Source organism: Lycorma delicatula, chromosome 1 (assembly GCF_047948215.1).
Source record: "Lycorma delicatula isolate Av1 chromosome 1, ASM4794821v1, whole genome shotgun sequence".
NCBI classification, from domain to species: domain Eukaryota; kingdom Metazoa; phylum Arthropoda; class Insecta; order Hemiptera; family Fulgoridae; genus Lycorma; species Lycorma delicatula.
The window spans coordinates 13,990,793-14,008,678 of NC_134455.1; the positions used below are offsets into that span (position 1 = coordinate 13,990,793).

Sequence of the window (17,886 nt, forward strand, 5' to 3'; positions counted from 1 at the left end):
GCAGAACAGAAGAAAAACTATGATTTTTTTTTTGTTTGTTTCTATAAGTTCATTGGGTAATTAAAAATTGAGTACAGACAGATAAAAAATAAATTACAATATCTACTTGTCTGACTGTTCAAGTGTCACTCAAGCAACTGCGTATCATTGATGAAAAAAACAAAATTGCTTTTCTAGACCACGACAATCAACATTTTACCTGATATTTACAGAAATTACAACCACAACAAACCAAGCAACAGTGTTCAACTGGTCATTATCAATCCATCCCCATTTCACTTCCAATTTATCATTTCATATCCAAAGTAAATAAATAAATAAATAAATAAAAATATAATACAATCCAATTTTCAAAATAAAAGTGTTTAATATACTTGACTGTATATTAAGAATAATTTATCAGAAAGTAGGTAGTTATTTCAAGTGTGTAAAAAATTTAATCATTATTTATATAAAAATACCTTGAAGCTGACAAATTTTGTGCAATTGATCGATATCTGAGTCACCAGGAAATAAAGGGTCTCCAGTCATCATTTCAGCAAACAAACAACCAATTGCCCAAACATCTACTGCTCTGAAAAGATCATGGAAAACCTTTAATGCAGAAATCTAAAATAAAAGTGTTATAACTTTTGTTAGAAACTACCACAATATGATAGCTGATGCTATCATATTTATCCTCAAAGAGGATATTTTCCTCTTTGTTTTCTTATAAATAATCATTGTCTAGATAGGTGTTTTATAAAATAATTATCTTTTTACACATATTATCTTTTTTTTACTTCCTTTTTTAACCACACCTGGTCAAATGGTAAAATATATATTATCTAATTTCAGTAAACTGAACTATTAAATAGGATACATATATTTCATTTTAATCACAGTGTAGTTCTGTTAAGAAGCGTAATTATGTAAAGTCTAGCTTCTGGTTTAGAATGGTCATTCTCATACATATGAGAAGACAGTCTTCTGATTGGTGGTAACAGTTGAGCACATCTTCATTCCAACTGCATTAACAATTTGAATGAAGTGATACTAGACATTCAGAATAGAATCATTCAAGTTGGAGTATGTCTAACACTAAATATTTACAACAGAAGTCCTTTAAATTTAAATATAAATTTAAAGCACAATTTAAAAAAATTACAGAAAATAAGATTTGTGTAAACCTGAAAAAAATATTGGAAGCAATAGCATAGAAATACAAATGCGGTATGCTGATATTTGTTATCAAATATAAATAAACAAATAAATAATGTAAGAAGCAGAATAAAAACCAAACATAAGTTGCCCAAAACACTAATTTAGATGTTTATTCATTTTCAAGTTGATGCCAAATTAATAAGGGTTTTGGATTTATTATCAAATGATGGGTTGACCTGGTATGCAGTACTGAGCACATACTCGTAAATATATTGAAAGAAGGCAAATTATACAAGGGAGAATAATAAAGAAAAATTACAGGCATTAATATTTACTGAATAAACATTATATTATCATAAATTGCATAAGTATTTAACACATATGTTACATTGAGAACTGAAACTGACCTTCCATATTTTGTATCACCCACCAACAATTCAGGTGCTCTGTACCATCGTGTTGCAACATAATCAGTGTATTGTTCTCCAGAAGGAACAAGAAGCCTTGCAAAACCAAAATCACAAAGTTTTACAACACCTTGAGATGAAATCAGTACGTTTTCTGGCTTTACATCTCTATGAACAATCTATTAAAAATTGAAAAGAAAAACAGATAAATGCAACACTTTTCTCTAATTGCATCTATGATTAAACAAAGTAGATAACCTGCTTATTATTATTACTTGTGTGTGTGTGTGTGTGTGTGTGTGTGTGTGTGTGTGTGTGTGTGTGTGCGTGTGTGTGCGTGCACATGTAGAAATTCTTATATGAAAGTATCTTTATAAGCATATCCTGCCTTGAATGCAGTATTTTTGAAATTTTAAAACACGTAATATTATCTGAAATGCAAGTAATTTTTTTTTCTGGGTGCACAATCATCATCAGCTCCCAGACACGATATTTATATAGTAAATAAATTAATAATAAAAATTAAACCAGTAATATAAAATCACATCGTAAATGGAAAACGTCTATGACAAAAGCTAAAACCAAAATAAAAATCACAATGAAACATTACATTACACTGATAATCTAAATTAAAACAATAAAATTACCACTACCATGTGTGAAATGGCATTAATAGTTAACTCATATTACAGAAAACTCAAATATTTGAATATAAATGGACAGCCCTAAGAAATCGTACAACATTTGATAACATCGTCTCATTGTTTCCTTATTTATTTCAGAAGTTAGCCTCTAGTTTAAACTTCCAACACAATGCCGTATAACAGACCACATGACAAACCACAAGGATGCTGTGTACAGTTAGTTGGCAATCACAGTGAGCACAAATGGGTGCGCATCTGTTTGAGTTATCAGATATCTATGAGTGAGCTTAGAGTGCCCTATTTGCAAATGGTAACTAATAACCTCTCGATGGTTATTCCTGCATGAGGAGGAGCTCCATGGTGATACAGTATTCTTAACAGGTTGAAGTTTATTGTCACTGTGCCACTTATCACGAATCACCCTCTTCAGAAAACAGACAAGATTATCAGAAACAACATGATTAGTGAAAGGAGGCTGGAAACAAGCCTCTTTTTTGTACTATCAGCGTGCTCATCGCCTGAAATTCCAATATGGCTGCGGATCCAGCAGAAGCTCACAGTTGTGTTACACTTAGACATTCCAGAGATAACAGACTATGTCACAAATGACAGGATCTCTGGGATACATGTCAGTAATTGCCTTACAGGCAATTATGGAATTGGAACAGACAAATATGTGTCGAAATGTTGGCTAATTATATTTAAGGCTTTGTTAATGGTTTACAGCTCCGCAACAAGAACACTGACAATGGTGGAAAGGTCACTTTTTTAGAGCCATCCGTATAAACCATAGGATCAGGATTCACGCTATTCATAGTATTATAAAATTTTTGTCATAATATAACTGGATTTGTGTTCTTCTTACGATACTGACAAAGACTAAACCAGCAATTAATAAGAGAAGACTGCCAAGGGGGATAATAATATGGAGCAACACTAAGAACTGGAGATAACTGTATATTTAGAACTAAGAAAAGACGTTAAGCTATGATGGCTAGCAGAGCAGGCAAGTACAAGTGACCATATATATTTTGTTTTAGAGTACATGCTTAATAGTTAATGCACAAAGGCAGGGCCTCAGAACAAAGACGGTCATCAACATGGCAACAGAATAAACACTGACTTATTAAATCTGTGCAATTATCTGTAGTATAACAGCATATGATCAATACGATTGGTGGTCACGCACATGCTTAGTAGCATGCACTCAAAGACAAGGTGGAAGAACCAAAACTATCACTTACTAACAAAATAGCTTACTTTCTTCTTTAGCTTTAGTTGCTAACTAACAAAAAAGCACAGCGAACATTTAACTTGTCGAATGTTCATTGTCAACAGTACAAAGTCAAATGATCAGATATTCTTGGTTATTGCACACTTTCTCACTAGCTTAAAAGCTGAGCAACTAACTAAAAATTGCATACTTGCTTGCCTAATCAGTGACAAATGTTTTTGTAAACTTATCTACAGTAAGCCTACTGCTGAATGAAATTTCTGTTTTTTAACTTCTAGGACCACCCTTAGGTAGTGCTTCAGAGGATGAGATGAAATAACAATTTTTTAGCGTGTAAAAATGGCATGTCTGACTGGGATTTGAATCGGGAACCTCCTTCGGATGAAAGACAGAGACATTACTATCATGGAGGCCGGCTGTCGAATGAGACTCTGTTGCAACGCTAATGGATCACTTTATAAAAATAGAGCAAATCTGTATTGTAACCAGGTTTAAATAAAATGGGAATGACTGAATAACATTTTAATTTATGATTGCATAGAATACTAACAGGTTGTAATCTACCTACAGTGATTGTTAGTATGTACAAAAATAAATAGTTCATAGACCTCAGATTCTATATTAAATAGGTTCTCATAATATTAATTCACAGCTGTGGGAATCAAAATAGACTTAGAAACAAAAATTTCAGCTACAAAAATTGATTAAAATGAATCATCGAATGAGTAGAGGCTTTGTACATAATGCATTATTTTTAACAGAAAGAGGGCCATTAATTTAGTGTTTTATTCTTTGTTATGCTAATCTTAGTCTGTACTATTTGATAAAGACTTAAAATAAAGAGGCACTAGTTAACAATTGCTTTCTCTGAGAATAATGCTATTCATTTTACAGCTGATCACTATGAAAGCATGACTGTCACTTGAATTATAGTGGTCATGGATTGCTGATTTGCAACAGTATATTTGGCTGAGTGATTAAGTCAAGGGTAATGTGAATTCATTTCTCACTTTCTCTAGTAATCATGGCATGGATGCAGGTCTTTCTTTTGTGAATGGAAATGTCATTTTGTAAGAGCGACTTGACATAATTTTTCGTTAAAAACGAAATTAAAAAATAATCTTAAAAAAAGTAGCTGTATGATTGTAGGAAGTTTTATTGCTGTGTTTGTTGAAACCTAAATACATTCATCTTATTCTTCACTGTTACCGTTTAGGTTTAGGCACATCAAGATTTAAATGTTGAAAATGGTTTGTTTTTCAGGTATATCTCTAGAAAACAAAATTTTGTGAATTGTTTATTCTCCACAACCACCTTTCTGTGTTGATGATTTGATTTTCTTCATTGTAATAACTTCTTGTGGTTAGGCATATTGTAAAAGAACGCGTCAATGAATAATTTATAGTCACTGATTAACTACATATTTGGGGTTTCACTAAATTTGAGATGAAATAAAAATAATAAGCTGTAAGAAAAAATTTCATTTTATCCTTTAATTGTGGAAATATTTCGGTGAAAAAATGACACTTTCTGTAAAATCAAGGCCATTATTATTTTGAAAATGCATATTAATACAATTTCTTTTCTGAATGATTTCAGTTAATTCACGCTTTTCAGCTAATTCTCCCTGGTGGAGTGGTAGTGACTCTGCCTTTCATCTGGAGGTCCCGGGTGTGAATCCCAGTCAGACATGACATTTTTCGTAAGCTACAAAATTCCATTTCCATATCCCACACACAAGCTGCAAGTTTAAGTGGCAATATTATCAAGCAAACAAAAAAAAAAAAAATGCTTTAGTGAATTTGGTGAGATGTGATCTTATAAAGCTCTATTAAGATATTAAGGAAAGCCAATGAGATGTAATCTCGTTTCGCTGAATTTCTTATAAAAACTAAACTTTTCTCTTTTTTTAAACATCAAAGTTTTATACAAATTTTTAATCACGCGTCTGCACTAAATTAAACACAACTTTATTGAAAAAACTACTTTTGGTGAAAAAAGAGTTTTTTTATTAAATAAACTTTTATTAAAGAAGAAATACAAATAATTCATAAACTTATTTTTTATTAAAATAAGAATAACCTTACGAATAACTGAGCTAGACTATAGATTTAAAGAAAAAACTTTTCTAATTTTTTTTTATTGATTTTAAAATTCAGAAACAATGGTGTATATAGTCATATATTAATTACACAGTATCGCGATATTTATAATGATCATTTGCATGATTATTTAATGAGAATGATTATCGATTTCATATCGAGAGTATAATTGGAAGAATACCGCAGACGGGCTCTGTATTTTAACCATATCACTCAGTTCAGTTTTGGTTAAAGATAGTAAATACGTTTGAAGAATAACACTGCTTTTAAATCATTAGCTCTATCACCTTACCAGGATACAGGATACAATATTTTGTACGCTGGGATTCAAATGAATTATTCTGGAGTATGTGAGTATTCATTAATTTGCGTCCACATAAGATTGACGAAGAAGAACCAACATTAATGATAGTGTGATACTCGAGATAGAAAGTGAGACTGAGACTGCAAAATTAAAACTACTATTTCTTTTGTCGATACATCAAAGTTAATTGTTTTCTTGTTACAGAGGATGAAATACATTTTTAAACATTTTACATATTTTCATATATAAATGATAGTGCCTAATAAATGTTTTACTGAATGGAACTTGTTTTACTTTTGCCTAAATCCTTAAGTTTGTTGTTAGTAAATAACCTTACAAAAAATTTACAAAGTTATCATTTTTTTTAAATCATAATTTAAAATCTAATTAAAATTGTTCGTGAGATTTAATTTTAAACTTAGTTCAAAATCATGTTCCATGGGAGTAAGTTCATAGTTACTGAACGGAATTTAAGTTACAGTTCATATTTTATTTTGGTTTTTGATTGACATAACACGTTGAACGCCATGGCCGCTATTTGATGCCAAGAGGCTGTTATATCAGGGGCCTTCGGCGGCCTACGCATAAGTGATATGGAATGCATTTTACTTGACTTTCAGTTCAGCTGTTATCCTTTATGTAACGTGTTAGTTGAATACTTAGTGTGATAAAATTATTTGTGGTTGCAAGGTTTTTCCGATGTTTTCATAACGGCTGATGGTGAAATCTCACTCAATGAGACAACGATTTAATATTAAAAAGAAATTATCCGCGTAAGAACTAAAACATATTTAGGGCAATGAGAGTACTGACAGTGAGGTTAATGCCGAAAGTGACTCTGAATATTAATATTTAGATGACAGCGATGTCGAATCCGCTAGTGAAAGCGATTTGAAGACGAAAATCTTACTGGCAATGAACAAACTGTACATAGAAAAACTGAAACCAGTGACGATGGTATTCAAATAAATGAAAATAACAATGATACAATTATAACTGAAACCGATGACAATGATGTACAGATAACTGAAAATGACAATGATTCATGTATCAAAAACCACTCGACGTTTACAAATACGAAAGTGGTGAGTAATGTCGTGTGGGCGACCGGTCCACCAGAATTAAAAAAGATTGATTTTGATGAAAATTTGGTCTTTGCACTCCCGTTCCAATTGATGTAAACCAAATGACTATTTCCAACTGCTAGCTGTTTAATATTTAACTTGATTGTGAGTGAAACGAATAATTATGCAGAAGGTCTTAAACAAAAATTAGTCACCCTAAATCTCGTTAAACATCATGGAAACTGTACCAAAAGACGATTTTCGCGTATTTTTAGGACTTGTTTTACATATGGGGAACATTAGATTGAATAGAATAAAAGGTTATTATTCACCCACCGATTGTTTAATATACCGCCGGCTTTTTCGTAATTATATGGGCCGAAATACATTTACGGTAATTATGAACTCTTCATTTTTATACTAATGAACAAACAGCAGGTAATCGTATACATAAGATAAAACTTTAATTGATTTTTTTAATGAAAAAATGGCAAATTTGTACTATCCTAAAAAGGAATTATGTATAGACAAGTTTATGATTTTGTAACGTGGGCGCCTAATTTTTCGACAGTATATGAAGAATAAAGGATATAAATACGTGATTAAACGCTACCTTCTTACTGAGTCTGACAAAACCATTTTGAAAACTCTTGTATACAGTGATGCTACAGATGACCTGGATGGTAAAGGATATGCGTCAAATGTTGTTTTGCATTTAATGAAAAAAATAAATAAATGCCAGAACTCACTGTTTTTATGGATAATTTTTACAATTCTTACCATTTATCAAAGAAATTATTAGAATTAAAAATTTATACGAGTGATCCTTTACATGGAACTAGCAGTTAATGATGTTAAAGAAAAATTTAGATTCGGAGTAACAGTACAAGGTGAAAAGATAAAGATGCTACGATTTGCTGGTGATATAGTAATTCTAGCCGAGAGTAAAAAGGATTTAGAAGAAATAGTGAACGGCATAGATGAAGTCCTACGCAAGAACTATCCCATGAAAATAAACAAGAACAAAACAAAAGTAATGAAATGTAGTAGAAATAACAATGATGGACCACTGAATGTGAGAATAGGAGGAGAAAAGATTATGGAGGTTGAAGAATTTTGTTATTTGGGAAGTAGAATTACTAAAGATTGACGAAGCAGGAGCGATATAAAATGCCGAATAGCACAAGCTATACGAGCTTTCAGTAAGAAATATAATTTGTTTACATCAAAAATTAATTTAAATGTCAGGAAAAGATTTTTGAAAGTATATGTTTGGAGTGTCACTTTATATGGAAGTGAAACTTGGACGATCTGAGTATCTGAGAAGAAAAGATTAGAAGCTTTTGAAATGCGGTGCTATAGGAGAATGTTAAAAATCAGATGGGTGGATAAAGTGACAAATGAAGAGGTATTGCGGCAAATAGATGAAGAAAGAAGCGTTTGCAAAAATATAGTTAAAAGAAGAGACAGACTTATAGGCCACATACTAAGGCATCCTGGAATAGTCGCTTTAATATTGGAAGGACAGGTAGAAGGAAAAAATTGTGTAGGCAGGCCACGTTTGGGATATGTAAAACAAACATAGTTAGGGATGTAGGATGTAGAGGGTATACTGAAATGAAACGACTAGCACTAGATAGGGAATCTTGGAGAGCTGCATCAAACCAGTCAAATGACTGAAGACAAAAAAAAATACGAGTGACACTCGAAAGATGATTATAAGAGGTAATCGAAAAGATGGGCCAAAATAAGTAGTAAAATCTAAGCTGAACATAGGAAAATCTGTTATGCAATCTTAAAGAGTTATCATGGTGATGATGAAAATGGTGAGATAAGAAAGACGTTTTATAAATAACAGTTGAATTTGAAAACATGTTGAAAGCGCCAACAGAAGAGGACACAAAGAATTTAAACTAAACCCTATAGTTCAATATAACAAGAATGTGTCTGGGATAGACTGTCAGAATCGTATTATTCCAGGCCTGAAAAACGATTGGATGGTATAAAAAATTGGGGATCCATATAATTGAGATGATGATGCTAAACGCATATAAATTGTATTGAAAATTGACATTGGCAAAAATACCAATTTTAAATTTTCAGTACTTAAAGTATTGTTTCTGGAAGACAAATCACAAGTGGAGAAAATCTCAACACATACATCAATCTCATTAGTTATTAAAGAGTGTTACTCCATGGGTAAAAGTGATGTAATTGGAAAAGGACGTGCTCTTCGGAGAAGAAGTCCTCATTACGATAAAGAAAAAAACGAAAGGACATAATATATTTTGTAAGGATTGTCCAGAAAATCCTGGCTTATGAATTGTACAATATTTTTACGTTTCGACTATTCAGTTGGACTTTTAACATAAACATAAAAGAATTTTTGTGCCATGACATCAGAACCCTTATAGAAATCGTTTTCTCCAGGCAATACAGTAGCTGCATATGACTTAGAAATCTGTTCACATTTAATTACGGTCTTTAATTCATCAAAACTGGATTCTTTGTTCAGCAGTTAATGGCTATTTAATATCTTTTATATTCAGCTTTAGTAATTTCTTTAAAATAACCATACTGCTTGTTTTAGCATTAATGACCACATTTAACCAACTGGTAAAGATTACAAACTGAAATAAAAATGAAATCTTTCGAGTTGATTTATTAAAAAAGTACCGGTTTAAAAAACAATTTTATTTTTAAAAGTAATTAAATTAAAATGTTCAAAGTATAAATAATGTAATACTCAGAATTAATATATTGTGCATCACTCAACAAGCAAACAAATTTTGACAAAATTTACTATGAATTATAAACCTTCTTTTTAAAAAAATATTTAAAATGACTTCTGCCGAAAACATATTTTGGAAATATTATATTTTTTCTGAATAATAAGTAAAAGAACTAAATGAAGAAACATTAGATAATACAAATAATTTGTAAAAAAAAAATAAGAAGAAAAAACCAATATTGATTTATATGATATCTTGGAAGTCTTAAGATGTTTAGAGCAGGCTTCTTTTTGTGGGCTGTATACAGCAGTGTTCATCAGATATCTTTCAACGGTTTAATTTTATCTTCAGTATTTCCAAAGATGGAAGCAAATTTTCTAGACATTTTTAGGATAATGGTATTATGTATAGTAATATATTTTTATTTCATTATTACCACTGCGTTCATATATTTTAACATATACTTTAATAATAAGTCGATGGCTAAAGAAAATTAGGTACAGTAAATTAGACCCACTGGGTTGGTCTAGTGGTGAACGCGTCTTCCCAAATCAGCAGATTTGGAAGTCGAGCGTTCCAGCGTTCAAGTCCTAGTAAAGCCAACTATTTTTACACGGACTTGAATACTAGATCGTGAATACCAGTGTTCTTTGGTGGTTGGGTTTCAATGTTAACCACACATCTCAGGTATGGTCAAACTGAGAATGTACAAGACTACACTTCATTCACACTCATACATATCATCCTCATTCATCCTCTGAAGAATTATCTAAACGGTAGTTACCAGAGGCTAAACAGGAAAACGAAAGAAGAAGAAGGTACAGTAAATTAGGTGAATAAGAATATTCATAAGTTTACTGCGTACAAAATGGTGACCCCCTACTACCAAATAAGACTGAATATATTAACTGTTTTGGTACCTATCGTTATCATATAAATATAAAATTCATTTTCAAAACTAACTAAATTAATTCATACTGTATTTAAAGCGCACAAAAAATTCTATTATGTTTATTTCTGTAATAAAACCATAGATCTTGTATATGTTTTTTTATAAAGACAAATAACTGTCTAGAAAATTTTTCAGAATATATTTTGTAAAAATAGTTTATGTCCAGAATTTATTGGTCCTAGCTAGTCTAGGACCTACTATGCTTCAGATACATGTTTGTGTGTATGTGTGTTAGTTTTGTATGTAATAAGTATTAAAGGAATACGATCAATAAATTGAAAACACACAAGATATCAGTTTGAATTAGCTACAGACATGCTATGCATAGTCATAGTCTACATGCTAAACAAATGTTCCATCATAAATTAAAATCATTAAGGAATGGTTTATTTTTAGTATATCTTTGAATAAATAAATTCTTTGCAAAATTACACAAACTTATATCAGATATACAAACATAAAAGTGCACGTGCCCATTAACAGAACTAGTTCAAACATAAACTAGTTGTTAAAATATCGTAATGTGCGTTATTAAAGTACTTGGTAAATTTACTAAGTCCTGTCAAGCGATAAAATAGTCAAAATATGCTTACACATTATTAAAATGACAAAAGAGTAATTTACTAAAGTTTTTTGCTCAAATAATAATATTTATTTATATTTTAGGCTGAAAAATTCATTATTTTTAGAATTACACATGGTGCCATAAAAATAATAAAGAACAATTTTTGGTATTAGGAGCAAAGATTATTTTTGATGTGACAGATTAAAAATTAAATCATAAATTTGAAAATCTACTAATATACTCGTATTATGGCTTATATTCTATATTACTGAATTAAGTATAACATTTTCTCATAATTTTAAAATTGTCCTCAGTTAAGAAGATCAGTAGCTTAAGAAGCAGAATTATCTATAATATAAGTTGGCCTTGGTAGAAATTTAGTTGTACGTTTTGGCCATATATAAAAGAATTTTTAATTTGTTTTAAAAATTCATTTTTTCTATGAAAGTATTTTTGTTAATACAATAATTTTCTATTTCTTTTTTGTGTTAGAATGTAACATGAAAAAAATAGTAGTTTGGAAGTTCGTTTGTTTTATTATCAGGACAAAAATTTCTGAGTCAATGAATTTAACTGAATCTAACCCACTAAACTAGTAGCAAAGACATGAGCTCTACTTTACACATAAATCTGGCTCCAATGGTCTTAAAAAATAAATGTAGTGACAATTATTCAGCAATCGTGTAACCAACTTGCTTATAATGTCATATAAACAAAATGTATTGCAAAACTTTCATTTTATAGAATACTATTTTAAAATATAATAAGATATTATTGTAAACCGTATTTAGAATAGAAGTGTAATTATATAAAAAATAAATTTATTATAAAAGTACTTGCTTAAGTGTCATTTATCATGGCAGTGAAAAAATTATATGAAAAAGGTGAAAATTTTATATTTTGAAAGTTAAAGTGGTAAGGGAGAACAAACACAGATGCAAATCATTATGTACAAAGTATGTTAAGGTTAATACATTCACTAATTAGAAGGGAATGAAAAGTCTATCAGAGTAGTCTAGTGATTGATAACCAAAAAATACTTGTTCTAACAAAGGATTTTCCACTTTTCCAAAGGCTAACCACATTTTTCCTAGCATTATTAGGAAAATGATAGTACATTTATTTATGGTCTGATAAAAGAATGGTTATCATTCTTTTATTTAGTGGATCAATATAAACCCATCAATGAATTTGATGGATGAATGTAAAAACAAAATGGTTATCTACCTTTTACTTGAAGGGTGAATATATATATATGCATATAATACATTTTAAGTTTCAATCAAAATAAATAATTTTTTTATTTTTTATTATTAAAATTGATTTGTTTCTTTTTTGGTTTAGTTTATACTTTGTTAATTGATTAATATTATAAACCAATAATTTTTTCTGTTACTGTAAGTCAACTATGACCTGTTGTAATAGCTTTTACCATCAGAATATTATACAATTTTTTATAATTTATATCTACTCTATTTTTAGAATGATTCTAAAGCTAGCTTAATTATTGGAGATCAGCAAAGGGTGCTTGTTGATGACCCTCCAGGAAATGGATTTTCTTATGTACGTTGGCAATTAAATGATATTACTTTTTCAATTAGATGTGAATGTATACAAACTTATTTTATTTATATATATATTTTTTTCTTTCATAGAAATATTTAATTACTTTCTACATGAAGTAATTGCTTTAAAACTACTAGTCCAATCAATTTATAACATCACAAAAAACAGCTTAAACTAATATTAATTTTAGTGATTACAAATTAATTTCTAAATCATTATTAATTATTAAAAGCTACGCAATTCTAATATCTTATACTGCACTTATTTAAGTACTACACCTAAATAAACGCCTGCCATGAGATGATTTTTATTTAAGAAAATAGCTTTGCTATGTTTGAGAATGATATTTATTTACTCTCTTGAAAATTACTAATTCTTCAGCTAATTTACTACAACCCATCAGGTTGATCTAATGGTGAACACGTCTTCCCAAATCAGCCAAGTCGAGAGTTTCAGAGTTACTTTTACACAGATTTGAATACTAAGATCATTGATTCCGGTGCTCTTAGGTGGTTGGGTTTCAATTAACCACACATCTCGGGAATGGTCGAACTGAGACTGTACAAGACTAAACTTCATTTACACTCATACATATCATCCTCATTCATCCTCTGAAGTAATACCTGAATGGTAATTCCCAGAGGCTAAACAGGAAGAAGAAAAAGAGAAGAAGCTAATTTACTACAGTTCGGTTATGAAGCTTAACACACATTTTGCAATTTGGTCATACAGATTTTTAGAACTTGATCTAGATATTCCACTGAAGTAGACAATGTAATACAAAATGTTATGAGTCACTGATTGAGTGATATCATAGAGAAGAAGTATACAATTGTTCTCAGTGTACAATTATAATTAAGACTTTGATAATGAAGGGTAACTAACTATATTGCTATTATTATTGTAATTATTATCATTGTAATGCATGTCAGGAGGCAGGGCTTTCAGCTTCAGATGGAAGACCACGCATCTTGTACTGATCCCCAAAAAAAGGAGACAAAGAGTCGCAGTCCTCCTACCTCCCATTGTGTATGCCTGACACAGCTGGTAAGGTATTGGAGATGCTCTTAAGTAAAAGGCTGGTAGCAACATTGAATAAGGCAGGCCAGTCATCCAACCATTACGGTTTCTGACAGAGTTGGACGACCCTAGATGTTGTCCAAGAGGTTGTTGAGGCAGTGCGGCGACCAGAAGACCACAATCACTTTTCGGGCCGTGTGGTCCTTCTCGTTACGTTGCACGTGAAAACGCGTTCAACTCTGCACGGTGAAGTGATGTTATTCGGGTCCTGGAGCATTCTTTACACGTGCCTCGATACCTCCTAAGAATGTGGACGCATACCTGACGGTATAAACTACGAGACCGCGGCAGGCTGGCGTAAGACCGCGGTCACGTCATTGGCAGCGCAGGGGGTCGAGTTCGGCCCAGACCTTTGGAACACCGTCTACGACGGCTTGCTGAAGCTGGAGATGCCTGAAGAATCGGCGTTGGTTGGGTACGCTGACAATATTGTGCTACTTGTTGCAGACCGTGACATGGAGGGCGCTCAACTGAGGCTCAGCTATGCACAGGGTCAGTGCCTGGCTGGACGATCATGGGTTGTCTCCAGCTCTCATCGCAACCCCGGGGAAGACAAACGCCTTGTGATCCGATCGCCAGATCGGCCCCCTGTTCCTACCCCTGATGGGCTTTAATGGGTATCGTCTTTCGCCTTCTAACTTTTTACATCTCACAGTAACAAGCCAGGCCTCGTTGGGATGCAGCCGATGTAAATGCCTCGGTAGACATTTACATCGGTGATATTTTAAGTCGGCTTTTGCCTTCGCTGTAGGCCTGTCCGGACATCTTAAATGTCCTACATCGTTTCCCTCTGAAATAGCTAACCAAGTTCGCGGAAGCACGAACCCCGAGCCTAGTTCTACTTTTATTGAGCCAATTTCCAGTAAATGTCTCAGATTCGAGGCAATTTAACAACATACCACCAAAAATGTTGTTTGGAACAACGAAATTTAGTCTTAATTCCCTTAATGAACTCAACTTCTGTTCATACCCCCAGACTTAGCTAATTACTGACTCCGGTCTGGTCTACTAGGAACAGGCGGATAGACCTCCTACTACAACTTAGCTTCATCGCAGACAACTCACAGCTGTATGGGATCCATGCACTCGGCAGTGCAGTCGCCATCCCGCCGACAGTGTAGTTTGCTCATTCAAAACGCCGGTACACCTCATGGCTGCATGGTAACCCTGCCCTAGGCAGTGGTCGCCGTTCCGCCGACAGCTATACAATTAAATAATCACCACGATTTTAACTAACCGTGACTCGCTTCCAGTACGCCTACCTTCGGCCAATCAACTGCCCAAGCGTTCCCTAGTCACCCGGGGTGCTACTCTACTAAATCCCCTCGGCCGTCCTGTTCAGGACGAGGAAACGGAGGAAGCCAGCCGCAATTGTCCAGTCTCTGCGAGTCTTCCAGTTGACTCCCAGATCAAAAAAGGAATCCACTCAAGTTTCCTAACAAGTCTGGTACGTTCAGCTTCGTACTGGGAACATACATACAGGACATCGTCCACAGTATCATCGACCCTACAGTCCGGACACAAGCCGGAGTCAACCAAACCAAATCTAGCCAAACTATTCCTAAAGGCACCATATTCTGAAAGGAATTGAGTTATACATCATAGGGGAAACCCAACTAACTGCTCTCAGCTTCTTACCAATTGGAAAAATATCATGCGTGTATCGACTAGTAGAAGAATCGTTCCATCTAACTTGCCAAGAGTCAGAACCTTGGTCTTCAATTTCTCGCTTACGCTAAGTAAGAAGGCTTTCCTTCTTGGAAATGTAACGCTTGCTACGTTACATAGCTAGAATATCAAGGGGTTTAATGCCGGCGATCATAGTGACTGCCTCTCTCGAGACAGTTCGTGGCCACCAACAACAGCTAATAATAGAAGACGCTGTGCTCGCAAAAGAATATCCCTATAACATTGGAATTGCAAACGATGAACCCAGACGGGTACAGCGTACAAAATTATGGCCTTACAGACACCTTTGTAAAAAATACGTATAGTAAGATAATTCAGCCCCCCAATCGGGATGAATGATTCTACTAACACCAAAGAGGCATCGATATCCTTCTTTGTAGTAAACTGGAGGTGCTCCTTTAATTGAAGCCTCCCATCCAGGATAACACCCAGTACTTCTGAACAGTACCATACCTAATCAGAAGGCCGTCCATCACAATCTGCAGATGACGAGTTGCAGCTAGACGACCCTTCAGAAACATAATGGTTTTCTCCGCACTGAAAACCATCTTATGCTGAAGACTCCACAACAGTTGCCTGTATCGCTCTGAGCTCTATCTCGGCACACGAATTGTCCTTCACCAACAGCAACCCATCGTCGGCATACGCCACGATGCGGCAGCCACTGGCAATGCGCAATCGCATGAGTAAATCGAACTCAACGACTCAGACGAGTGGATCTAGAACACTACTCTGTGTACAACCTTTAGAAAGGGTCTTTCCTATCTCTGAGCTGCCATCACGAAGGATGACAGTTCTATCGGTGAAGTTGGCCGAAAGAGTCCTAATCTCATTTAGCGTGCATCCACGCTGCTAAAGTAGAAACAAAACAGAGAGCCACCACAGGTTATGGAAGGCCCCGCTTATGTCCAAAAGGCGCAGAGTACATATTTGCACTCGCTGGACGAAGCCAAATCCATTACCCTAAGAAATGTTTCCTCTGTGCCCTTGCCGGGCCGAAAACCGTACTGGTCGTCCAACAGCATATGTTTAGAAGTCAACCTATAATTAATGGTACAAGACCTATAAGAGATACAAGACGTCTCGAAAACCTTACCTACACAGACAAGAGCGTCAGAGGCCGGTAAGAAGAACTTACAGTGTGATCCTTGTCATCACCTTTGAAGAGAAATTTCAACAGACAACGTTTTCAACACGCTGGAAAATACCCTGAAGAGAGTATCCTATTAAAATCCTAGTCAAAGGACAAAGAATCACCGGCAACGTGCGAACAAGGAGTGGAACTCCTTGTTCGTAGCCAGGCTACAAATTACTTGGCGGACTTCCGCCTCAGTAATTTCAGAAGACAAATTCTCAGAGCGAAAACCTTTAACTTCCCTGCGAACACGTCGATGATACAAGGTTTCACTAACCTCGGTAACATCTGGAAGCAGATCGTTCATTAGAAGAATGAGGACACGATCTTTGGCTATTAAAAATTCATCCTGTGGCGAGAGAACCAACAGAAGAATGTCTTTTTTATGCTTATGACCAAGAACTTTACAGACAACACCCCATGGGTCTTTATTTCCCTGCTCTTGCACAAAGGAGAGTCAGGAATCACGCTTATAAGACCTAATGTTATGAAAATACTCGGCCTACTTCCGACGATAATTCGCAATCAAAACTGCATGCCGATCAGGATCACCCTCACGCTGTGCGGCTCTCAGTCCGCTTCAATCGCGGTCAAGTCCTGAGTCCACCATCCAGCTACACTCTTTCGACCCGGGCTTCTGCGAATAAACTGTTCAGCGGCTTCAACTACCGCAAAGAAAATTTTTCTGCCAGGTCATCTAACGGGACCTCATCCAGACTTCAAGAAAAAACTCAAAGCCTGGCCGCAAGAATATTTGAAAACCTCGGCCAATCCGTACGCCTGTGCACGAAGCGCCTAAGCGCCTCTGAACGTCACCCCTAAAGACATTGCGCAGCCCACCTACAAAATCAAAAACTATTAGCCGGTGATCACTCTCGCAATCATCGACTACCGACCAGTTAAGAATTCTACTAGAGATATCCTTACCAATGGTAAAATCTATGTTGAAACCATGGAAAGCCCTCCACAAACCGACTCCACCAGCTACATTAAAAACATCAAAATGATGCTGCGCAATGAAATCTTCGATCAATTCGCCGCCATCATCCGTGATCCCATTGTGCCAAAGAAACGATTTAGCATTCGTATCAACTACTATAAGAATAGGACGATCCGCTACCAACCTAACAATCGTATCTCAATTTCCAAATGCTGTGTAGTGGGATCCCTGTACTGAAAGTTCGAACTAAAAACAACCAGGTCCAAACCAGCCACGGCAAGATTAATAACGACGTGATGCGTGTCAGAGGCCTGCTGTATGAAGACGCT

The 17,886-nt window shown here is 34.3% G+C and overlaps 1 protein-coding gene across 1 annotated transcript in view; it reads right to left on the reverse strand.

The window, feature by feature from the left end:
- The window catches only part of LOC142318039 (cyclin-dependent kinase-like 2), a 168,724-nt gene that overhangs the window by 85,373 nt on the left and 65,465 nt on the right, over positions 1 to 17,886 (reverse strand). Inside the window, exons 4-5 of the mRNA XM_075354566.1 lie at positions 1,551 to 1,729; positions 462 to 574 (exon numbers count right to left, since the gene is read on the reverse strand). Coding sequence (XP_075210681.1) covers positions 462 to 574; positions 1,551 to 1,729 — 292 coding nt within the window. The remainder of the gene's footprint in view (positions 1 to 461; positions 575 to 1,550; positions 1,730 to 17,886) is intronic.